The following is a 27,953-nucleotide window of genomic DNA, read 5'->3' as shown; positions in this document are numbered from 1 at the left end:
GCCTAGCTAGCGATGCCTACATCTCATGAATGAATTTTTAAAAGTCCGGAAGGCTGTAAAGTGCCTAGTCGGAAGATGAGGTGCTGTTCCTCCAGTTTGCGTTGAGCTTCACTGGGACATTGCAGCAGGCCTAGGACAGACATGTGGGCATGAGAGCAGGGTGGAGTGTAGAAATGGCAGGCAACAGGGAGGTCTGGGTCATGCTTGTGGACTGAGCGAAGGTGTTCTGCAAAGCGGTCACACAGTCTGCATTTGGTCTCCCCAATGTAGAGGCCACCACATTGGGAGCAGCGAATGCAGTAGACCAAATTGAAGGAGGTGCAAATGAAATGCTGCTTCACCTGAAAGGAGAGTTAGGGCCCTTGGATAGTGAGGAGGGAGGAGGTACAGGGGCAGGTGTTGCACCTTCTGCGATTGCATGGGAGGGTTTTACAGCATTGCCTGGTATTATGATAGGTTTTCATATTTCATATTGTGTTTTTGTTTCAGATTTCCAGCATCTACAATATGTTTGCATGAATAATACTGTACTTGGTCATCAAAGTGCTGGAAATACTCAGCAGGTCTGGCAGCACCAGTGAAGAGAGAAACATGTTTCATGTTGATAAGCTTTTACCAGAACCGATGAAATGTCATGACCTGAAACATTAGCTCTCTTTCTTTCTCCTCAGAATGCTGTCTGATCTTGCTAACTATTTACAGTATTATTAATCTAATCCAGGCTTCATGTACCTTGATAAAAGCAAAATACTGCGGAGCTTATTCAGAGCTCTGAGGAACGGTCATACGGACTCGAAATGTTAACTCTGTTTCCTTCTCTACAGAGGCTAACAGACCCGCTGAGATTTTCCAGCATTTTCTGTTCATATAGCTTGAGCTTTGCATGTTAACATTAAGCTTGATATAAGCCTGTTCACTTTTTAAGCAGTTTCTTTTCATCAGACTTACTCAGGAAGCTTTGCTTGCCCATGAATAATGTGGCACAGGATTTCAGAATTGTACACAATGTCTGTGTATTCTAGGCTCTCTAGAAATATCACTAGCACCACACACAAGACTCTTGCAACAGAACAGAACTTCCCTAATTGGATCATCCTATGAACCATTTTGCAATATTCTTTCCATCTTATTTATAGTGGTGTGTCTTCAGTCCTGATTGTTTCACTTTGACTTTGAATTGCAGTTTCATTTCAGATGGACTTTGCATCACCCATTGTATAGCTATTAACAATCTGTTTGTGGCTGTTATAACATGTGCCGAATACGAGGGACTGTCTATTCTATACTGTTTTGACAGATTTGATGTGTGATTCAGTGAGTAGCACTCTTGTCTCTGAGTCAGAAGGTTGTGCAAGACCCATTCCAGGGACTAGTGATGAAAATCTAGGCTGACACTCCCAGTGCAGTACTGAGAAGTGAGCAGTAGCAAGTCATCCTTCATCTCGAGGGACTGCCTAAGAAGGACAGGATTGATAAAGAAAGAGCCCGCATTTATATAGCACCTTTCATAATCTCAGGACATCCCAAAGTGCTTTACAGCCAATGAAGTACTTTTGAAGTGTAGTCACTGTTGTGATGTAGGAAACTCAATAGCTGCTTTGCACACAGCAAGACCCACAAACAGCAATGTGACCATGACTAAAGAATCTGTTTTTTGTGATGTTGATTGAGGGATAAATATTGACCAGGAAACTGGGAAGAGCTCCCCTGCTCTTCATCAAAGTAGTGCCACAGGATCTTTCACATCCACCTGAGAGAGAGTCAGAGCCTGAAGGAGGGAAATAGTCGCTGAGAATCTACAAATTGTATCGTCCATGTGGGAAGCCCCCAAACTTCACTGCCCCTCTCTTAGCTGTCGCACTGCACCGCAGAGGCTGTCATGCAAGGGCAAGCCCAATTGCTTGTGTTTTTGCAACTTGTCGATATGCCTGGTACAGTGCAAGGGGCACTAAAGGTAACTACAGCACAAGGCCCCTGGAATCACCTTCCAAACCTGCGACTTCTACCGCCTAGAAGGACCAAGGGCAACAGACATATGGGAACACCACCAGCTGGAAGTTCCCCTCCAAACCACACACACCATCCTGAATTGGAAATATATCATCGTTCCTTCACTGTCACTGGGTCAAAATCCTGGAATTCCCTCCCTAACAGCACAGTGGATGTACCTACACCACATGGACTGCAGCAGTTCAAGAAGGCAGCTCACCACCACCTTCTCAAGGGCAATTAGGAATGGGCAATAAATCTGCTCTTGCCAATGATGTCCACATCCCATGAATGAATTTTAAAATTAAAAGGCAAAACCTCCCTTGATCAGGGCAAATTTCCCCCTCATTGTGATTGCCTGTAAAGGATCAGGGTGATGCAAGTTTGTTACTCTCTTCCGCAAATAACGATTAACATTAGATCAATTGTACCTTTTAAATCTTGAGATTGATTGATAGATTTATGTTAACTAGAGGTATTAAAGGCTATGGGGCAAAGACAAAGAGCTGGCTGGCAGATCAACTGCAATCTCATTGAATGGAAGAACAGACTGGAGGGGCTGAATGGCCTCCTCCTGTTCCCATCTTCCTATGAATATTGAACAGGGTGGCAGTTGAGGTGTCTCCATTACAGACCGGCCGAATGTGCTGTACTCAGGGTCCATTACGCACAAACACAGTGGGAGGATCGGGCCCACTATTGCTTGAAACAGCGAAGGATTTGCTAAGTTGTTAATGGTGACCCAGCTTCATTGTTTTAATTTTTGTTTCCTTTAGGCAGTTTGAGCTGCATTCCCCTGACTGCAAATACACAGTTGTCCTGAGGTGTAAGGACCCCAGCACTGCCCAAGCCTGGTTCAGTACCATTCAGGCTAATGCCAACAACCTGACGGCCAAGGTCATAGGAGAAGTCAAAGATCAACTGGGAAGAACAGGAATAGCTGGGTGTCGAGAGATTCGACACTTAGGCTGGCTCGCCGAAAAGGTAAGATTCAGGGTGAGGGAAGAAATATTTCTTCTATCCTTTTGTGCTTTGCTGTGGGGTCTGGAGGAGTGCAAGTATTGTTTCGAGAATCAGGGTTTACTGTGAAAATATTCCAGAGGTTACTAGAGGTTACCAGAAAGGATGATACAGTATGTGCAGCAATGAGCTACTTCCTGAGTGGTGATCCCTTCTGATACAGTAGCTGCTAGATTATTTTAGAAGCTGTATGAACAGTTTGCCAGTTTATGAATCTTACCATAATTTTCTAAAATGCACATTTTGATTAATCCTTCCAGCGAAAATATTGATATGTTTTTTGTCAGTAACAATATACGATTGGAGGGAGTGTACTTTTATAAATGCTCATATAGAGTGTCTCCAGGATGTTGCTGATTGGTCCACAGTGATGCGAGATGCTATTGGTAGTCATTGCCAGCTCACAGATGGGACGTTAATGCTTTCAGGCAGATGTAAATGATCCCCTGGCCACTATTTTGAAGAGGAGTAGAGGGGCTTTCCTGATGTACTGGACAATATTTATCCCTCAATCAACATCACAAAAACAGGTTATCTGGTCATTATCATATTGCAATTGGAGGGATCTTGCTGTGCACAAACTGGCTACTGCATTTCCTACATCACAACAGAGACTACAGCTCAGAATTACGTCCTTAGGATCTCCCAGAATGTTTTATAGCTCAGGTGTCTAATTTTATCTGATTTCTTTTGTGAAGTGCCCAGGGACAATCTACTATGATAAAAGTGCAGCATTATATAAACACAATATAATTAAAGCAAAATACTGTCGCTGCTGGAAATCTGAAATAAAAACAGAAAGTGCTGGAAGTACTCAGCAGGTCTGGCAGTGTCTGTGGAGAGAGAGAGACACAGAGTTAATGTTTCAAGGTGAATATCACTCTTCAGGAATGCCATGTGTACATGGGCAAGACCATCTGAACTTAACTTTCAAAAGATTCCCTCATCCAGACTTACAGTTCATGACCCCTCTGAGAGCCATGAGCCACGAGTCCTTGAGAAGCTGGCCCAACTCCACAAAGATTGCGGGGGGGGGGGGGGGGGTGGGCAGCTGGGAGATGTCTACCTCCCCCCCTGCAACAATGGATCCAGCCAGGTCAGGAATGCATGGTGCAGACTCTTCTCCTGTGCTGGCGAAAATTGGCAGTGCCGGGAAAGGGACCCAGAATCCCGGAATCAAGCCCCATGCAACACAGAAATCCAGCGCTTTGATATCCTGTCTGTTATATGCAGCCTCCAAAGCGATACCTATCCAACTTCCACTTAAATGCATCTACACTATTTGTGGGAGCCTTTTGAAAGATAACTCCCTGCGGTAGCGAGTTCCACATCCTCTGCAGCCTTTATAAGATTTATTAGTGACGATTGTACATTATGGCCCCATAAACTTTGGACAAATGTTACTTGCGGGATTAGGAAAGTTTAGTACTTTGGAGGGTCACTGCAGTATTATTTATTGTGCATTATTTATCGTTCTGTTGAAGAGTCATACGGACTCGAAACGTCAGCTGTGCTCCCCTCTGCAGATGCTGTCAGACCGGCTGAGTTTTTCCAGGTATTTTTGTTTTTGTTTTTGTTATTTATCGTACATTTTGACTTGCCTCCAAAGTGAAAGCGAGGTAGCAGTTAGCCACAATGAAGTGACAGGAAATAGTGCACATAGGCAGTTTGCAATAATATTTTGTAGGGCATTGACCTCCCACAAGGGATAAAGAGGAATTAAGTTGCTGTTGTTTTTGGAGGGAATGCTACCATTTATCAAAGTGGGTAATTGGATTCTATTGAACTCTACGCTACAAATGCAGAATCACGTTTCACTTTTAAGCCTGCCTGAATGTACTCAAATACAGAACAGAAAGCAGTATTCCTAAATGGATTGATGAATACCCGGTTATTGTCGTGGTTGTTTCCTTCCAGCTCGGAGTTACTGGCCGATTTTTAAAAGCTTTCTTTCAAGACTCCACAATTAACTCATCTCAGTCCTCTTGGGCGAATGAATTGATTCTGGTGAAGCAGAATCCTGGCAGTGCATTCTTGTCTGTCTCCAGAGGACAGGCTCCTTGATCTATAATTAAATGTTCTCATTGGTCTCTCTGAATAAATAGTTGCTCGAGAGAGCCAGCAACTCAGTAGAAGAACTTTAGCTTGGTTGACTATATGTTGCTGTAGCATCGGATAAAATCTCGAGTTACGTTTTAAATATCCTCGTCGGAAAATGCTTATCACTCTCAGATGTCCAAAGGAAATATTTATGTGGAGAGCATGCATAAAGCTGCATTTATGGGAAATAAGAATTCTTTTACGCAACGAGTTGTTGTGATCTGGAAGGCGCTGCCTGAAAGGGTGGTGGAAGCAGATTCGACAGGAACTTTTAAAAGGGAATTGGATAAATACTTGGAAAAAGAAAAAACATTGCAGTGCAATGGAGGGAAAAAAATGTGCGTGGGACTAACTGGACAGCTCTTTCGAAGGGCTGGCACAGTCACAGTGCACCAATTGGCCTCTTTAATGCCATGACATCATCACTTCTGATTAAAGCTTCACAGGACATGTAAACCAAAAATTATTCATCAAACTGGTATTCCCCAGTTATGTAATTAACCAATGGTAGCCTTTCTTATATCCGAAGCACTATGTTTAAAGCAGCAAACATTGGCTTCTAATTAAACTAGCATCATTATAGCTTCCTTCCTCTCAAAAAAGAAATGGGAGACGTTAGCCCTGAAACCTGCTTCTGGATCAAAGTCTTGTCTGTCAAGTGAAGAGAGAACAGACTGGAGAGTTGATCGGACACTGTTTCCGATTTCCCAGATACTGGTTTTCAGTGACCACAAAATCGGCAATGCAGAAATCTGATGTGCTGATAACTCCAACCTTACCAGCAAGATGCCCAGGAGTAGAAGCTTGCAATTTCAAGGCTCAATGTTTTTCGTCTACCTATTTTAAGCTTAAATTTTTTTTTCAAGTTGTCTCTTTTAAGAGTCTTCCCACAATTACTCAATTACAACAAGCCATATTATCTGAAGTGTGGCCCTTTAATTCAATGGAGCCTTGATCAGTCCATCTCATGATGAACTCTGAGGCAACGGTGGCTCCTTACTCTGAGATTTGTTTTTGATTTAAGGTTCGGAGCCGAGGTTCCCTCTCTCAGTTCCTTCCTCTGTGAATTTTCTTTAGGCAATAGAGTGAGCACATGAAAGTGGGGCGTGAGGGGCTTTGATTGCAGTGTTCTTGCCGAATGTGTGGTCATATTATGGTCTCAAATATCTGCAAGCCTGTTGAAGTATCGAGTGGTAACGTCACTGGACTGGTAATCCAGAGCCTTAGGTTAATGCCCTGGGGACACGGGTTCAAATCCCACCACGGCAGCTATTGGAATTTAAATTCAATCAATAAATCTGGAATATAAAGCTAGTCTGTGGGTGACCATGGCAACTATCATCGATTGTTGTGAAAGCCCAGCTGGTTCCCCACTTTAGGGAAGGAAACCTGCCCTCCTCACCCGGTCTGGCTACATGTGACTCCAGACCCAAAGCAATGTGGCTGAATTTTAACTGTCTAGCAAGCCACTCAGTTCAAGGGCAAATACTGCCCTTGCCAGCGATGCCCACATCCCATGAAAGAGTCTAAAAAAGTGTTCTCACGTTTCTACCCAAGCGTTCGGCTGCTGCACCTCTGTGGATCCCTGACATTGGGGCATGAAAAAATAGGCTTCCCAGTTGCTACAGCTCTAGATGACACCCCAAAATTTCCTGAATGGCCAAATGCACCCCCCCACCACCACCCCCCCCCCACCCCCGCTCCACTCCTTCCTCCATCCTTATAAGCGACCACAGTTTAGAAGGAAGAGACAGTGTATGTCATGAATAGGAGACTTCTGCATCTCTCTGCTTGTGTGCATGTATTGGAAAGCAGACAGGGTAATTAAAATTCGGCTCCAGGGGTGACATGCTGGATGTAAGCCCATGTGAACCGTGTTAGCTGGAAGTTACTAACTGTCGAGTAACTGTCCATTCACCAAGGAATTAGAAGAATATTAAAATCCAAACAGTTTTTTCAGCTTGGTGCCTGATTATTATTCTGCAAGCTGTTTAGCTCATATTTAAAATTTTGTTAGAGGGGGCTTGGAATATTTTGGGACAGACGTTTTGAAGTGCAGTGCTGAGGGAGTGCTGTACTGCTGGTGTGCCATCTTTCAGGTGAGATGCTGGGAGGTGATGGCATAGTGGTATTGTCGCTGAACCAGTAACTCAGAGACCCAGGGTAATGCTCTGGGGAACACAGTTCAAATCCCACCAGGGCAGATGGTGAAATTTGAAAAATCTGGAATTAAAAGCCTAATGATGTCAATTGCTGTAAAAACCCACCTGCCCTCCTTACCTGGTCTGTTGAAGTATCGAGTGGTAACGTCACTGGACTAGTAATTCAGAGCCTTAGGTTAATGCCCTGGGGACACTGGGACTGTAGGGACTCCAGACCCACAGCAATATGGTTGACTCTTAAAAATGCCCTCTGAGCTGGCCAAGCAAGCCAGTCAGTTGTCACCACCACCTTCTCATACTGGCCTGGCCAGTGAAGCCCACATCCTTTGAATTAATAAAAAAAAAACTGAGGGCTTGTTGCCTTCCTCAGGTGGATTCCACAGCCAAGATTTCACAGAAGAGCAGGTATCCAGCTTCCTGGCCAATATTTATTCCTCAATCAACATCACGAAAACAAATGATCCAGTCATTATCATAGTGGAATCTTGCTGTGCACAAATTGGCTACTGCAACAATTGCTACTGGAAGATGCCATTAGCTGTCTGAGCTGTCAGATTTTAGCTGACTTCAGTTTTGTAAAGTGGGACAATTTACTGGTTCCAGTACGACAGTGAGTACAGTTTGAAAAGTACTCCACCGGCAGTCATGCGCTTTGGGATGCCCTGAGGTAGTGAAAGGCACTGTTTAAATGCCAGTTGTTGTTGTCTGAGTGGAGGTCAGATTGATAACTCCTTAACACTTTCCATTTCTTCCTTGATGCAGACACTGGGAGAGAATGAAAAGCGGCAGTGGAGGCCTGTTCTGGTTGTACTTACTGAAAAGGACATGCTGATGTACCCCAGCATGCCTCGCATGAAAGAATCCTGGTTCAGTCCAGCTCACACCTACCCATTGCTTGCTACAAGGTAAGGACAGACCACAAGCTTTCCTGCTTCATAATAGACACTTTTTTCAGGTTACCAAGAGAAACTACATTTTCTTTGCAATAAAGCAGTTTTCTCAGTTTATCAGCCATATAAATACTGTGGCTACAAGAGCAGGTCAGAGGCTAGAAATCCTGCGACGAGTAACTCACCTCCTGACTCCCCAAAGTCTGTCCACCATCTACAAGGCACAAGTCAGGAGTGTGATGGAATACTCCCCACTTGCCTGGACGATTGCAGCTCCCACAGCAGTCAAGGAGCTCAACATCATCCAGGACAAAGCAGCCTGCTTCACTGGCACCTCATCCACCCCCTTAAATGTTCACTCCCTCCACCAGAGTAGCAGCAGTGTGTACCATCTACAAGATGCTCTGAAGCAACTCCCCAAAGCTCCTTCAACAGCACCTTCTAAACCCGTGACCACTACCATCTAGAAGGACAAGGGCAACAGATAGATGGGAACACCACCACCTGCAAGTTCCCCTCCAAGCCACTCACCATCCTGACTTGGAAATGTATCACCGTTCCTTCACTGTCGCTGGATCAAAACCCTGGAACTCCCTCCCTAACAGCACTGTGGGTGTACCTACACCACATGGACTGCAGCGGTTCAAGAAGGCGGCTCACCACCACCTTCTCAAGGGCAATTAGGGATGGGCAATAAATGCTGGCCTAGCCAAGCAATGACGCTCACATCCCAAGAACAAATTTTTAAAAATCAGTATAAGTTTAATCAAACGGGAATTGCAGAGATTTTGACAAATATTTCTTACTTTCTTTACATCTAGCCATTTCCACCTTCTTCACTGCATCTCATGTAGGATTGTCCATCTTTATATGGAACAGAGGAACAGGAGGAGGCCATTTAGCCTCTCTGCCATTCAGTGTGATCATAGCTGATGCGTTACCTAACACCATTTACTCTCATGGATCCTTGATGTCTTTGGCTAACAAAACTTTATCAATCTCAGATTTAAATTAACAATTGGCCTATCATCAGTTGCCACTTGCGGAAGAGAGTTCCAAACTTGTACCGCCCTTTGTGTGTCATTGTATTTCCTAATTTCACTCCTGAAAGGTCTGGCTCAACGTTTTAGAACGAGACACCCCAACCAGCGGAAATAGGGCAGATTGGGGAAAAACAATCCATTCCCCTTAATACCTTAAACTTCAATCAAGTCACGGCTTAACCTTTCTAAATTTCAGGGAATAGTTTGTTTCACCCTCCTCATAATTTAACCTTTGGGGTCTGGGTGTCATTCTGGTAAATCCACACAGCACTGCCTCCAAGGCTGATATATCCTTCCTAAGATGTGATGGCCTGAACTGCTCACAGCAACTCCAGGCATGGTCTAACCAGGGCTTTGTGTAGCTGAAACATGACATCTACTCCCTGGTATTCTGTTCCTCCAGACAGAAAGGCTGCAGACTTGGATATTTAGTGAACGTTTGCAGCCCTTTTAAAAACAGGTGTGGAAGGATTAAGTTCAATCCTGGATCAAAGTGAAGCTGAAGTTTGCATTGTGCCCTATGATTCATCGCTCTGATATAAAGAACTCCTGTGAATTCGTTGTGTTCTTGTTAATGTAATCATGAATCGTGGCCCCCAGTGACATTGATTTCAAGCTGCAAACCATTGTTGAAATGGGCTTGCCTGGTCCAGAGTTATTTATTTTTAATTCATTCACGGGATATAGGCATCATTGGCTGGGCCAGCATTTATTGTCCATCCCTAATTGTCCTTGAGAAGGTGGGGGTGAGCTGCCTTCTTGAACCGCTGCAGTCCATGTGGTGTAGGTACACTCACAGTGCTGTTAGGGAGGGAGTTCCAGGATTTTGACCCAGCGACAGTGAAGGAACGGCCGATATATTTCCAAGTCAGGATGGTGAGTGACTTGGAGGGGAACTTGCAGGTGGTGGAGACATTAAGAGACAGTCTCCAGATAACCGCCAGAACGATCTGGCTGCAATGTGTACTACATACAGGGTGATAGTTCAATAAGTCAAATTTGGAAATTCTGATCGCATTGTTTAAAACCCTTCATGGTCTCACCACCCCCCCAACTCCATAACCTCCTCCAATCCCGCAATAGTCCTCCAAACTCTCCAATCTTGTGATTCTGGCCCATTGCACATCCTTCCTTCCCTTCGCTCCACCATTGGTTGATTGTACCCTCAGCTGCCTGGACCCTAAGCTCTGGAATTCCCTCCATTAACCTCTCCACTTCCTTCCCCTCTTTTAAAGTCTTTCTTAAAACCCACATCGGTATCCCACTGTCTGTCCTAGTTAAAATCTCTTCCTTTGGCTTGAATTTTTTTTTAGTTGCAGCTCTGTGAAGGCATTCTTTAGATGTTGAAGGTGCTTCTCATGAGTGCAAATTCCTTCTGTATTGGTCCGAGTGGTGGCCTTGATTTGTTTATGGGGTTAGTAGTTTAAGCAGGTGGATGCGCCACCTTGTGGCTGGACAGGTAACTGGGAAGACATGATTTCATCTCCGAGTCAGAGATTTGAGAATTAACAAGTCATAGAGTCACAGAGGTTTACAGCACAGAAAAAAGCCCATCGATTCTGCGCCGGTCAAACATGTACCAAACTATTCAAATCCCATTTTGCAGCACTAGGCCCATAGCCTTGTATGCCTTGGCATTGCAAGTGCACATCCAAATACTTCTTAAATGTTATGAGGGTTTCTGCCTCCACCACCCTTTCAGGCAGTGAGTTCCAGATTCCCACCACCCTCTGGATGAAAAAATTCTTCCTCACATCCCCTCTAAACCTCCTACCCCTTAAATCTATGCCCCTTGGTTATTGATCCTTCCACCAAAGGGAAAAGTTACTTTCTGTCTACCCTATCTATGTCCCTCATAATTTTATACACCACAATCATGTCCCCCCTCAATCTCGTCTGCTCCAAGGAAAATAACCCCAGTCTATCCAATCTCTCCTCATAACTAAAACTCTCCAGTCCAGGCAACATCCTGGTAAATCTCCTCTGCACTCTCTCTAGTGCAATCACATCCTTCCTATAATGCGGATTCCAGAACTGCACACAATACTCTAGCTGTGGCCTAACTAGCATTTTATACAGTTCCAGCATAACCTCCCTGCTCTTATATTCTATGCCTTGGCTAATAAAAGCAAGTACCCCATATGCTTTCTTAACCACCTTATCTACCTGTCCCACTACCTTAAGGGACTGGTGGACAAGCACACCAAGGTCCCTCTGACCCTCGGTACTTCCCAGGGTTCTACCATTCATCGTGTATTCCTGTGCCTTGTTTGTCCTGCCCAAGTGCATCACCTCACACGGATTAAATTCCATTTGCCACTGATCAGCCCATCTGACCAGCTCGTCTATATCCTCCTGTAATATAAGGCTATCCTCCTCACTATTTACCACCCCACCAATTTTGTGTCATCCGCGAACTTGCTGATCAACACTCCTGCATTCAAGTCTAAATCGTTTATATATACCACAAACTGCAAGTGTTGGCAAAGGGGCTGAAAATTTTTAGACCTGTTCAAGGCGACCCTTGTGGAAATCCCGCTGTGTCTTTGACCTTGGGTGTCAGCTAGCGGCTAGCACCCTCCCCTGTGAGTCAGAAGGTTGTGGGATCAAGTCCCACGTTTACGTTTGGAACGTAAAATGTTGGAGGCCCTGAATGGAACAGTTACTCGTCGCTTGTGCTCCTTGCTGGGCTGGGATACTGCTGATACTTCTTTTACAGCCGCAATGTGCCCATCCCAAACTTGGGAATCACCCCATCCAAGTTGCCAACTGTGATTAAATGTATCCCTGGAGGTTTCATCACATGACTTGCTCCCACGCTTCAGGCCATTAGTCAGCCAACACATCCATGCTCGTGTCGCACGGCCTTCCTACACCAATTGGAAAGCAAAAAAGACTCATTACCTGATTGGATGAGGCCTAACTGTCAACCAAACAGCCATTTTTTCTTCCAGTTTTCAATATTTTTATATCTGGTAAAGAAATGTTCAAAGAAAATGACATAAAAATTGATCCTTTGTAACGTCCCGATGATTTTTCCCCGGGGTTGCGCACAGCAGTGTCCTGGAGATTGATCTTCAATTCCTGGAAACTCCAGGCCAATCCTGGAGGGTTGGCAACCCAACCGTAGCCCATCCTTGGGATACTCAGGGTACAGTTGGTGCTTGTATCAGTCGGCAGAGGAATAGGACCCTGAACCAAGTGACTCCAGGGCAGGGCAGAAAGGGTTTCTAAAGAAAGATCTGTGAATCCATTAGGGTCTTTGATTTAACGCTACTGATTAAGAGGAATTGTGACTGGATTCCATAATGGAATGAGAGGAATTGCTGTGGGAAGAGCACAGGTACTTCTTTGTATAGGGATGTAGCGGGGGTTGGGGGGTCATGCTTGCGATATCTAAGGAAGGAATAATCTGTGGTCCTCCTCAGGGATAAGTCCAGCTCTCTCTCTGTGCCAGGGAATTGGCAACTTTGTGCACAAGTTCCTCTTGGAAAGGCTTCCTGGGACAACTGAATGGAAGGTTGATCATTGCCAGGTGATTTTCTCCCATGACCCCACCGTGACCCTAATCTCCGCAACCTAGCATCGTAGCTCTGTCGCCGGCTCATTATTATCATAAAACCCCTTCCTCTGAAACACAAGAAACAGCTTTAACGGTTAATGCCTGGTTTCTTTTCCTTCCCCAACCCCCACCATGCTGGGTCTTGATGTGTTGTTAGTGAATTGGACATAATCGCTACCTGACTCTTCAGGCTGAATCACTTTGACACATTCAGGATTGAAGCTCTTACCGCCCCCCCCAACCACCCCCACCCCCCTCTCCCACACCTGCTGTTATTTTACGAAGTAGAGCTGGGTTTACACATTGCTATTTATATGGCAAACAAAATGAATGGAAAGTCAAAGCTGTTTGAGTAATATTTACTTTGGAGTCTGTTCTCCGCATTCTTGGTTTGTTTGCGCGCCTCAGTGTGTTAGTTACTTGTTGTCTTCTCTGCTCCATATTGCTGTCTTCATTCCTAAATTCCGGGAAAGATTATTGAACAATGCAAGTTCACCAAGTTCACCAGAACTTTGAATGCTCCGCCTTGTCAGCTTTGCCCTTGTTTGCAATGCGCTGTAGCAGAAGTACAAATCAAAGATTTTAAACCCCTGTCCTCTCTGCCCGTCCCTAAGCTCCAACCTCTCTCCTTCTTCTGAAGGTATCAGCTCTTGCTGGGGCAAGAGTCTCAGGTACCTCGTTCCCTTTGTGTACATCAGGAGTGCAGTTAAGGCAAATTTCACAGTCAAAGCCTGTTAGACCCTACTTGCGAAATAAGAACACAATCAACAGCGGAATTTAATATAAACTTTGAGAAGGTTCTGCAGATCAAGATTACGTACAAACATGTGAATTAGGAACAGGAGTAGGCCACTCAGCCCCTCGAGCTTGCTCCACCATTCAATAATGGCTGATCTGAATGTAAGCTCAGCTCCACGTTCATGCCAGCCCGATAACCTTTCACCCACCCCCCGCCGCTTCTAAGATGGTCACTGATCAATCCAGAAAATGCTGGAAAATCTCAGCAGGTCTGGCAGCAGCTGGGGAGTGAGAAACTGTGTTAATGTTTCGCATCTGTATGACTCTTCAGCGCACCCTGTTTCTCTCTTCACAGATGCTGCCAGACCTGCTGAGTTTTCCCAGTATTTCCTGTTTTTATTGCAGATTCCCAGCATCAACGGTATTTTGCTTTTATAAATCCAATTGGGGTAAAGAGGTTTTACCTGAATTCCCTAATAGTGGTGAGAATCTGAAATTCGCTACCGCTGGGAGTAGTTGAGGCAAATAGTATAGATGTATTTCAAGGGAAGCTGGACTACATGAGGGAGAGAGGAGTAGAAAGGTAGGTTGATAGGGCAAGATGAAGACAGGGGGAGGAAGCTCGTGTGGCACAAGCATGGACCAGTTGGGCTGAATGGCCTGTTTCTGTGCTGTAAATTCTATGCAGTCTCCTGTAGTGTTGCTCTTGGGTGAAAGGAACAGGGGAGAACGGAGTATGATTCCCATTATGAGTGTGACTGAGACAGTAAATCTGAAACTTGAGGAATTATAAAGAGTACAGCACGAGAACAGCAAAATGGGCAAGGAAGCAGAGGGTATGTGTTATGATTAATAACCTCAAGCACACAGGCATGGAGGTCATGTCTGTGGAATTATAGGATGAAGAAATGGGAAACAAAGGCTCGGGAAGAAATCCATCTGTAAACAAGGCACAGAATGCGAGTTCCAGACTTCTGAGACATTGGTGTGTTTATGGAATTAGGCGGGGATTGTGTAACCATTTAGCAAGAAAACTAAAACTTTTCAGTTGCACTCTTCATGACCTGAGGACATCCCAAATCATTTTATGGTTGATGAGGTACTTCTGAAGTGCAATGGCAGCTAATTAGTGCACAGCAAGCTCCCACAAACAGCAATGTGACAAGGTCCAGATAATCTGTTTCAGCTGAGCGATAAATATTGGCCCCAGGACATCAGGGAGAACTGCCCTGCTCTTCTGCTGAGGGATCTTCTACACGCACCCGAGAGCGCAAACGGGGACTCGGCTTACTGTCTCACCCGAAAGACAGTACCTCTGACAGTGCAGTGCTCCCTCAGCACGGAGCTGGATGTCAGCCTGGACTTTTATGCTCAGTTCTGTAGAGTGTGACTCAAATCCACAACTTTCTGACTCTGAGGCAAAGATGCTACCCCCTAAGCCATGGCTGGATTACACAGCAGACTTTGCCGGAGCTCTGGCAGGATGTTGCCTGCCCAACCTAGGATAGAACAAGATGGGAAATGGGCAAGAATTAATAAAGGGATCTCAGCGTTAAGCAAATCAGTCAGTGCTATCGCCCTGTCAATTTTTTTTCGATCCAGATACTAATTGCCAAGAAATGAGTGCAAGTGAGTTCAGCTTCTAAACACGAGCCCAATTCAGGCTGTGAAATTAGCAGAATTTGTACCATGAACTTAATTGAAAAAAACAATCCCATGTTACACTAACAACTCCATCGACGAGTCACATAATCCCTGGACTGGTGGATTTAAACTTTCCAATCTTCCCAGCGTCTGGGACGCTGTTCGAGACGGTGCTGCGAATTTGGCAAGTTAAATTCATTACACGAGAGACACAAACTTCTCATCCTGTTAATGTGAGGATCTTGTGTTCCTTAAACAAAACTGGTTGGTCTTTAAATACAAGACAGCCTTGAGCCCGTCAATGTCATGAACTTCACATCTGCTAGTTATAATACTTTGAACTAAAAATGTGTTCCGATGAAGTTCTGTAAATACCACAGACTGTTTTCTTTCCCTGTTAAATTCTGTTAATATACTCGTAAGTGGTTCATTCATTTCCAATAGTCAATAGCAGTGAAGATAACATATAAAACCCATCACAGAACATAGTTCTCTAAGCTCGTTATGCAGTTGCTGTCAATAATCAGCTCCTCTTCACTGCCTGTTATTCAAAACATCTACAAGAATCCAGTCAATTTGCATGGCAGAGCCAGAAACTTGATTAGAACGCCCAGAAATCTTGGCTGAATCCAGTGTCTGTGATTTATATATCTGTAGGACTACTAAACAGAGTGCTTCTTCTTCTTTATCAACCTCAGTAACATCATCATCTCCCGCCCTTTCTCTAACCCATCTGCAACTGAAACCCTCATCTATTCATTTGTAACCTCCAACCTTCACTATTGCAATGCTCTCCTGGCTGTCTCGGCCATCGTGCCGGCTCCCTTAAACTCATTCAAAACTCTACCACCATATCCTGACTCACACCAAGTCGCCCTTCATCTGCTGACCGGGCCTGGCAATGCCTTGATTTCAAAGTTCTCATTCTTGCATCTATGTAGCGCCTTCCACAAGCTCAGGATGTCTCAAGCCGCTTGACAACCGATTAAGTACTTCTGAAGTGCAGTCACTGTTGAAAGCGTAGGAGCTGTGGCAGCCAATTTGTGCGCAGCAAGCTCCCACAAAAGCAATTCAATAAATGACCAGGTAATCTGCTTTTGATGTTGAGTGAGGGATAAATATTGGCCAGGTTACCAGGCAGGACTAAGCAACCATTGGATCCTTTACAATCCACCGGAAAGGGCAGACAAAGCCTTGGTTTAACATCTCATCTGAAAGACGGCACCTCCAACAGTGCAGCACTCTCAGTACCGACACTGGGAGTGTCAGCCTGGATCCTTGTGCTCAGGTCTCTGAAGCCGAACATGTACTCACAACCAACTGAGAGTACTACCCACTGAGTCATGGCAAACACCAATTAAGCATGGACCAGGATTAAACCTTTCTGATTTATATTACTCAGTAACTCACTGAGTTGTGTGTATGCCATACGAACATACAAACTAGGAGCAGGACTAGGGCACTCGGCCCCTTGAGCCTGCTCCGCCTTTCCATAAAATCATGGCTGGTCTGATTGTAACGTTCTGCCTACCCCCAATAACCTTTCACCCCTTGTTAATCAAGGATCTATCTAGCTCTACCTTAGAAATATTCAAAGACTATGTTTCCACCACCTTTTGAGGAAAAGAGTTCCAAAGACTCACAACCCTCTGAGAGGAAAAATTTCTCCTCATCCCTGTCTTAAATGAGCAACCCCTTATTTTTAAACTGTGACCCCTAGTTCTAGATTCTCCCACAAGAGGAAACATCCTCTCCATTTCTCTGAACTGCTTCTAACGCATTTACATCTTTCCTTAAATAAGGAGACCATACTGTACACAGTATTCCAAATGTGGTCTCACCAGTGTCCTATACAACTGAAGCATTATCTCTCTACTTTTGTATTCAATTCCCATCACAATCAACAATAATATTCTATTAGCTTTCCTAATTACTTGCTGTACCTGCATACTAACCTCGTGATTCATGCACTAGGACACCCAGATCCCTCTGCACCTCAGAGCTCTGTAACCTCTCACCATTTAGATAATAAGCTTATTTTTTATTCTCCCTGCCAACTTCACATTTGCTCACATTATTCTCCATTTGCCCAGGTCTTTGCCCACTCACTTAACGTAGCTATGTCACTTTGTATCCTCCTCATGTCCTCTTCACAATCTACTTTCCTGCCTATTTTTGTGTCATCGGCAAATTTAGCCACCGTATCTTCGGTCCCTTCATCCAAGTCATTTATATAAATTGTAAAAAGATGAGGTCCCGCACTGATCCCTGTGGCACACCACTCGTTCCATCTTGCCTCTGTAATAAAATCTTGAAATGTGCAGGTATGTCTGGCCTGAGCTAAAAATTGTCATTTGGACAAATAAGAGCAGGTGCAGAAATAGTTAGTTGTATTTCACTATCGGTGTGCAGCACGTGTTATCCACTGGATGCACTGCAGCAACTCACTTCTTTGACAGCACCTTCCAAACCCGTGACACTGCCCCACCACCCCCTCCGCCCCCATCTAGAAGGATAAGGGCAGCTGGCGCAAGGGAGCTGGTAGAAAGGGCTGAATGGTCACCCCCTGTCCCTGTGTAATAAGAAAAACTTCAACCAACCATCTGAAACGGATTCAAAATCAGATTTCCCATGGACAAAAATGTGTATGGGACTTCAGTTGTTTGACTAATAAACGTTTCTCCGTTTTGATCTTACTAAATGTGTGTGCTTTACTTTGTAGATTGGTTCATTCTGGCATGGGGAGAGAATCACCACAACCAGGCATGGAATTGTCCTTTGCCACCCGCACCGGAACACGCCAAGGCATCGAGACCCATCTCTTCCGCGTTGAGACCAGCTCCAGTCTATCCAGCTGGACCAGGCATATTGTCCAGGGCTGCCACAAAGCAGCTGAGCTAACTAAAGAAGTCACAACCAGTGAGTATCAAACATGAGTCTCTAGCATTGTACATCATCTATATTCTGGTGGGAAGAGAGTTTCTGTTGTGTGTCATGTGCACTGAACTTGTGAAGATATCTGTTTAAAAAATAAAGCTTGAATGATTTAGCTACACAATACGCTAAGGAAGTCAGCGAGGGAATGGAGAAATGCTGCTTTTTAACTAATTGGTTTCCTTGCCCTCGTCAGCCCCACCTTCCAAAGGGATTCAAACTAACTGAGATAAAGATTAAACAGGTTAAAGACCTTCTTTACACTTAGCTCAAGCTGGACAACACACAAATTTAACCCTCTTCTTCAAACTACCTAATCGTTTTGTGAAATTTGTACATCTGAGTCCTTGATCACCCAATAAGGGAAATATTCATTTACTTCCTGCTCACTCAGTTTGGGTTCCGCCAGGACCACTCAGCTCCTGACCTCATTACAGCCTTGGTTCAAACATGGATAAAAGAGCTGAACTCGAGGTGAGAGTGACTGCCCTTGACATCAAGGCAGCATTTGACCAAGTGTGGCATCAAGGAGCCTGGAGTCAATGGAAATCGTGGGGAAATCTCCCCGCTGGTTGGAGTCATACCTAGCACAAAGGAAGATGGTTGTGGTTGTTGGAGATCAGTCATCTCAATCCCAGGATATCACTGCAGGAGTTCCTCAGGGTAGTGTGCTAGGCCCAATCTTCAGGTACTCAGACAGATACCCACCAGGCAACAGCCAGGAAATCTCAGATATTGGACTTCGAAAAATCTTTCACAGGATGTGTGTCACTGACAAGGCCAGCATTTATTGCCCATCTCTAACTGCCCTTGAGAAGGTGGTGGTGAGCTGCCTTCTTGAACCGCAGTCCAGGTGGTGTAGGTACATCCACAGTGCTCTTAGGAAGGAAGTTCCAGAATTTTAGCCCAGCAGCAGTGAAGGAATGGCGACATAATTTCAAGTCAGGATGCTGCTTCATCAATGATCTTCCCTCCATCATAAGGTCAGAAGTGGGGATGTTCGCTGATGATTGCACAATGTTCAGCACCATTCACAATTCCTCAGATACTGAAGCAGCCCATGTCCAAATGCAGCAAGGCCTGGACAATATCCAGGCTTGGGCTGACAAGTGGCAAGTAACATTCATGCCACACAAGTGCCAGGCAATGGACATCTCCCACAAGAGTGAATCTAACCATCTCTCCTTGACATTCAATGGCATTATCATCGCTGAATACCCCATTATCAAGATCCTAGGGATGTACCATTGACCAGAAACTGAACTGGGCAAGCCATATAAATACTGTGGCTACAAAAGCAGGTCACAGGCTGGGAATTCTGCAACAAGTAACTCATTTCCTGACTCCACAAAACATGTCCATCACCTACAAGGCACAAGTCAGGAGTGTGATGGAATACTAGGATGAGTGCAGCTCCAACAACACAAGTAGCTCAACGCCATTCAGAACAAAGCAGCCCACTTGATTGACATCCTACCCAGCACCTTAAACACTCTCTCTCCACCATTGACTCACAGTGCAGATGCACTGCAGCAACTCACCAAGGCTCCTGAGACAGCACCTTCCAAACCACGACCTCTACCACCTATAAGGACAAGGGCAGCAGATACATGGGAACACCACCACCTGGAAGTTCCCCTCTGAGCCACTCACCATCCTGACTTGGAAATATATTACCGTTGTTCCTTCACTGTCGCTGGGTCAAAATCCTGGAACTCCCTCCCTAACAGCACTCTGGGTGTACCTACACCACAGGGACTGCAGCAGTTCAAGAAGGCAGCTCACCATCACCTTCTCAAAGGTAACTTAGGGATGGGCAATAGCGATGCCCATATCCTGTGAAAGAATAAAAAAAGTCCGTTGTCTCTGTTTTCCTGGCTGTTGTCTGTTGGGTATCTGAGACCCTGACTCCATGGGTGTTGTGCATATTGGAAAATAGATGAGATTCTTTACCCAGAGAGGAGTGAGAATGTGGAACTCGCTCCCACAGGGTTGAAGCAAGTAGCATAGAAACATTTAAAGGTGAGCTAGATAAACACATGAGGACATATGCTGATAGAGTGAGCTGGAGTAATGTGGGAGGAGGCTTGCAGGAGCATAAACACTGGCATGGACCAGTTGGGCAAATGGTTTGCCTCTGTGTAGTAAACTCTGAGTTTCTTACAATTTAGTGGCCTGGCCAAAATGATGGGAATGTGACATCCCCTCTTCGCGGTTAGTAAGGAAACAGTCACTTGGGAACTTGCTGAAAAAAAGAGTATTGCTGAAAAAAGAGACGTGCTGTCAAAGCTTTTCATCCTGCACTCATCAGGTCAGATGCAAGAATGCCAAATTTCAAAGGGAACAGCAATTTATAATGCATGAGGAAAGGGGTGCTGACCTGTTGGTAAGTTGGCTCTGATTGGTTGAGAAATTGCCATGGCGACTGCACCAGGGAGCTATTGTCCTCCATGCTTTTGTTTATTCAAAGAAGGTGGAAGGGTAAAATATCTCGAAAATTTGAACAACAGGTGAAGCTAGCCGTTTCATGCTGCTACAATGCAGTGGCAACACGAGTGGTATTTTCCACCAATGGGATGATGCCATCCAGCCAAAAAAACATTCCATCTATCATACAAATGAATAATGTGGTATTTGAATTTCAGTGCCAGTGTGATGCCAAGTAGTAGGCCGTACTGGCAGATCGTATCAAACAGCACATCCCTTCGGCTGTATTCAATACGCAGAGTACTGACCATATTCAATCAACCCATGATTGCAAAACTCAGAACATAATGTCTAATGTTAGATGTGATTCTGTGATTGGGAAGCAGCTGCTGAACAATACCAAGTGCGCTAAGAATCACACTAACAACCAATTTAAGGTTATCAGTCAGGCTCGCAATGTGACTCACTTATGCTTGCTAGAAGCTACGTTTATTCACATGCAGGGACCTGTCCTCTGCAGGCAAAAGGAATATGTCCAGCCACTGCACTTTTTTTGAATAAACAAAAGCATGGGGGACAATAGCTCTTGGTGCATTCGTCATGGCAACGTCTTGACCAATCAGAGCAGGCTTGCCAACCAATCAGCACCCTTTTCTCATGTAGGATAAATTGTTGTTCCCTTTGAAATTGGACATTCTTGCATCTGTCCTGATGAGTACAAGGTGAAAAGCTTCGACAACATGTTTTTTTTCAGCAATATTAGTAAGGAGTGTGGTAAAGTCATAGTAAGACAAATTGCCCATAAATTAGCAAGTGATCTGACTCAGAGGGGCCAGTGTGGGCATTGTGAATATTTAACATGGTGCAGTGGAGCCTGCTATGAGATCAGAGGTTAAGTTTCATGGTTGGGAAAGATCAGAGGGAATGTTTTAACTGCCATACTTGGGGAAAGGGGACACCAAGTGCAAAAATTAGAGAAAAAAACCCTTTCTCGGGCACAAACATCTCTTGCATTAATGATTACAAAATTCACCCAAAGAAAATAATAATGTAACTCTTAATAACTAATGTAGCAAAGGAATGATTTTAATAAATCTCCCAATAGCTTTTCTGAAACTACGGAGACAAGTGCATCTGGCTGAAATAATGATTCTCTTGCCGTGAACCAATTAGGGGATGTGGTAGTCGGTTATATTACTGGACTAATAATCCAGGTAACGCAAATTCAAATACCACCACAACAGTTTGAGAATTTTCTAATTCACTTTTAAAAAGAATATCTGGAAATTAAAAGTGTCCATGAAGCTGTCAGAATGTTGTTTAAAACCTAACAGGTTAGTTAATGACCCTTTAAAGAAAGAGAGACTTCCATTTACATAGTACCTTTCACAGCTTCAGGATGTCCCAAAGCACTTTATCCCCAACAAAAGATTTTTTAATAGTGTGATCATTGCTGTAACTAATGTATGAAACAGAGCATCCAAATTACACCCAGCAAACCCTAGAAACTGCAACGTGGTAACTACTGCATGATGTGTTTTATTTTTCATTGTGTTGGTTGAGGGATAAATATTGGCCAGGACACCAGGCAGAACTCTTCTTCAAAATAGTGCCATGGGATCTTTCACACCCACCCGAGAGATCAGACGGGGCTTCAACTTAAAGTCTCATCTGGAAGACAGCACCCACGACAGTGCAGGGCTCCCTCGGTACTGCACTGCAGTGTCAGCCCTAGTATTTTGTGTTCCAGTCTCTGAGGGAAGGATACCTGCCATCCTTACCCAGCCTGGGCCTGTATGTAATCCAGTCCCACGCTAGGGATAGGCAGAGATTGCCAGTAACACCCACATCCTGAGAATGAGTAAATTATAAAAATGCATAGTTATCTCCCGTGTAATCATTTCTAATAATGTTATAATTATATACCTACCGACTCAAGGGCAATTAGGGATGGGCAATAAATGCTGGCCCAGCCAGCGATGCTCGGACCCCATGAAAGGATAAATTCTTTAAAAATTAACCTGTGAAAAGTGACTAATTCACAATCAATCAATAAAAGGATTGCATTCAAATGCCACATAAACCGTGGACAGTAACAACTGAATTAACCCACAGTCAATACTGGAACGTATCCATCACTGCAAAGCAAATTCAGGCACTTATCAATGCAAATTGTGTCTTGGGCGTTGGTCCAACAAGTACGACAGCCAGTCGCATCGAAGAAAGAGTTGTGACAGATTGTCTCACCCCATTTAGACATTGCCCCCTCTAGCGTACTGCATTGAGCCCAATAAGTCTGCATTTTACAGGAAGGGTGAAGAGGCTCTGGGGAAGGTGTAACAAAAAAAAGGACGATACCAGAGACTATAACTTATAAGGAAAGACTGAAAGGGTTGTAGCTTTTTTATTTCTCTAGAAAAAGGGAAGGCTGAGGGGTGACCTGATAGAGATTTTAAAACTCTGGAAATGTTTAATAGGGTAGACGTAAAGATGATTTTTCCTGCTAATGTGGGAGACCAGGACTAGAGGTCATCAATTTAAGACAGTCAGTAATAAATCCAATAGGAAATTCAGGGGAAAGCTTTTTACCCAGAGTATGCTGAGAATGTGGAACTCCCTCCCACAGGGACTGGTTGAGGTGAATAGCGTAGATGCATTTGAGGGGAAGCTAGATAAACATGAGGCGGAAAGGAACAGAAGGATATGTTGACGGGCTGAGATGAAAAGGGGGTTGGGAGGAGCCTCGTGTGGAGCATAAACACCAGCACAGACCCGCTGGGCTGAATGGCCTGTTCCTGCTCTGTAAATTCTATATAAAACAAGCCCATTGAACTTCCTGGGAACTTTCAAAACTTTCTTAACGTTGAGAGTCTGGACAGTGCTGATTGATCTGTCCAAAGATTAATAATCAACTACACAAGGCCTGGAACTGTGCGGGCGCGCGTACACACCCACACACCCACACACCCACACCCACACACCACACACCACACCCACACACCGTACACACACACACACCGTACACACACACACACCGTACACACACACCGCACACACACACCCACACCTACACACACACCGTACACACACACACCGCACACACACACCCACACCTACACACCACACACACACCGTACACACACACACCGTACACACACATCGTACACACACACACCCACACCTACACACCACACACACACCGTACACACACACCGTACAAACACACCGCACACACACACCGCACACCCACACCTACACACCACACACACACCGCACACACACACCGCACACACACACCCACACCTACACACCACACACACACCGTACACACACACACCGTACACACACATCGTACACACACACACCCACACCTACACACCACACACACACCGTACACACACACACCGTACACACACACACCGTACACACACACCGCACACACACCGCACACACATACCGCACACACACACCCACACCTACACACCACACACACACCGTACACACACACACCGTACACACACATCGTACACACACACACCCACACCTACACACCGTACACACACATCGTACACACACACACCCACACCTACACACCACACACACACCGTACACACACACACCGTACACACACACACCGTACACACACACCCACACCTACACACCACACACACACCGCACACACACCGTACACACACACACCGCACACACACACCCACACCTACACACCACACACACACCGTACACACACACACCGTACACACACACACCGTACACACCCACACCGTACACCCACACACCGCACACACACACCCACACCTACACACCACACACACACCGTACACACACACACCGTACACACACACCGTACACACACACACCGCACACACACACCGCACACACACACCGCACACACACCGTACACACACACCGTACACCCACACACCGCACACACACACCAACACCTACACACCACACACACACTGTACATCCACACACTGTACACACACACCGTACACACACACCGCACACACACACCGCACACACACACCGTACACACACACACCGCACACACACACTGCACACACACCGTACACACACACACCGTACACACCCACACCGTACACACACACTGTACACACACACCATACACACACACCGTACACACACACCGCACACCCACACTGTACACACACACACCGCACACACACACCGCACACACACACCAACACCTACACACCACACACACACCGTACACCCACACACCGTAAACACACACCGTACACACACACCGTACACATACACAGCACACACACCGTACACACACACCGCACACACACACCGCACACACACACCATACACACACACACCGTACACACACACCGCATACACACACACCGCACACACACACCGTACACACACACACCGTACACATACACAGCACACACACCGTACACACACACCGTACACACACACCGTACACACACACCGTACACACACACCGCACACACACACACCGTACACATACACAGCACACACACCATACACACACACCGTACACACACACCGTACACACACACACCGTACACACACACACCGTACACACACAACGTACACACACACACCGTACACACACACCGTACACACACACACCGTACACACACACACCGTACACACACACACCGCACACACACACCGTACACACACACCGCACACACACACCGTACACACACACCGTACACACACACCGTACACACACACACCATACACACACACACCGTACACACACACAACGTACACACACACCGCACACACACACCGTACACACACACACCATACACACACACACACCGCACACACACACACCGCACACACACACACCGCACACACACACACCATACACACACACACACCGCACACACACACACCGCACACACACACCGCACACACACACCGCACACACACACCGCACACACACTGTACACCCACACCGTACACCCACACACCGCACCCACACACCCACACCTACACACCACACACACCACGCACACATCACACCCACATCCACACATCACACCCACATCCACACACACACACGCACACACACACACCGTACACACACACACCGTACACACACACACAGTACACACACACACACCATACACACCCACACACCACACCCACACCGTACGCACCCACACACCCACACATCCACACATCCACACACACACACCCACACACCCACACCCACACACCGCACACACCCACACCCACACACCCAACCCACACACCCAACCCACACACCCACACACCACACCCACACACCGTACACACACAGTACACACACACACCGTACACACCCACACACCACACCCACACCGTATACACCCACACACCCACACCCACATATCCACACACACACACCCACACCCACACACCCACACACCGTACACACCCACACACCCACACCCACACACCCACACACCGTACACACCCACACACCGTACACACCCACACACCCACACCCACACCCACACCCACACACACCCACACACCACACCCACACACCCACACACCCACACACACACCCACCCACACACCCACACCCACACACCGTACACACCCACACCCACACACCCACACACCGTACACACCCACACACCCACACCCATACACCCACACACCCACCCACACCCACACACCACACCCACACCCACACACCACACCCACACACCGTACACACACACACCGTACACACACACACCGTACACACCCACACCCACACACCCACACACCGTACACACCCACACACCCACCCACACCCACGCACCGTACACACACACACACCGTACACACCCACACACCCACACCCACACACCGTACACACACACACCGTACACACCCACACCCACACACCCACACCCACACACCCACACCCACACACCGTACACAACCACACACCCACACCCACACATCCACACACACACACCCACACACCACACCCACACACCGTACACACATCCACACACCACACCCACCGTACACCCACACACACCCACACCCACACACCCACACCCACACACCGTACACACACACACCGTACACACACACACCGTATACACACACACACCCACACCCACACACCACACACCCACACCCACACACCACACCCACACACCGTACACACACACACACCCACACCCACACACCGTACACACACCCACACACCACACCCACACACCACACCCACACACCACACCCACACACTGTACACACACACACACCGTACACACCCACACCCACACACCCATACCCACACCCACACACCGTACACACCCACACACCCACACCCACACATCCACACACACACACCCACACACCATACACACCCACACACCACACCCACACACATCCACACACCACACCCACACACCGTACACCCACACACACCCACACACACACACCGTACACACACCCACACACCCACACACCACACCCACACACCGTACACTCACACACACCCACACACACACACACCCACACACACCACACCCACCCACACCACACCCACACACCGTACACACACACACCGTACACACACACACCCTATACACACCCGCACCCACACCCACACACCACACACCACACCCACACACCGTACACACACACACACCCACACCCCGTACACACACCCACCCACACACCCACACCACACCCACACACACACACCCACACACCACACCCACACACCGTACACACACACACCGTACACACCCACACCCACACACCCACACACCCACACCACACCCCGTACACACCCACACACCGTACACACCCACACCCACACACCACACCCACACACCGTACACACACACACCGTACACACCACACCCACACACCGTACACACACACCGTACACACCCCCACACACCCACACCCACACACCGTACACACCCACACACCCACCCACACCCACACACCCACCCACACCCACACACCACACCCACACACCGTACACACCCACACACCGTACACACCCACACACCCACACCCACACATCCACACCCACACATCCACACACCACACCAACACACCCACCGTACACACACCCACACACCCACACACCGTACACCCACACACACCCACACCCACACACCCACACACCGCACACACCGTACACACCCACACACCGTACACACCCACACCACACCCACACCACACCCACACACCGTACACACACACACCGTATACACACACACACCCACACCCACACACACCCACACACCGTACACACCCACACACCGTACACACCCACACACCGTACACACCCACACCACACCCACACACCCAAACACCACACCCACACACCGTACACACATCCACACACCACACCCACCCACACACACACACACCCACACCCACACACCCACACACCACACCCACACAG

At 46.6% G+C, this 27,953-nt stretch overlaps 1 protein-coding gene across 1 annotated transcript in view; it reads left to right on the top strand.

Annotated features, from left to right (window-relative positions):
• sntb1 (syntrophin, basic 1) overlaps positions 1-27,953 on the top strand; it is a 153,355-nt gene that overhangs the window by 106,976 nt on the left and 18,426 nt on the right. The window contains exons 4-6 of the mRNA XM_041189048.1: positions 2,766-2,973; positions 8,034-8,176; positions 17,871-18,067. Coding sequence (XP_041044982.1) covers positions 2,766-2,973; positions 8,034-8,176; positions 17,871-18,067 — 548 coding nt within the window. The remainder of the gene's footprint in view (positions 1-2,765; positions 2,974-8,033; positions 8,177-17,870; positions 18,068-27,953) is intronic.

Source organism: Carcharodon carcharias, chromosome 6 (genome assembly GCF_017639515.1).
Source record: "Carcharodon carcharias isolate sCarCar2 chromosome 6, sCarCar2.pri, whole genome shotgun sequence".
NCBI lineage: Eukaryota > Metazoa > Chordata > Chondrichthyes > Lamniformes > Lamnidae > Carcharodon > Carcharodon carcharias.
This window is presented reverse-complemented; position numbering and strand designations above follow the sequence as displayed.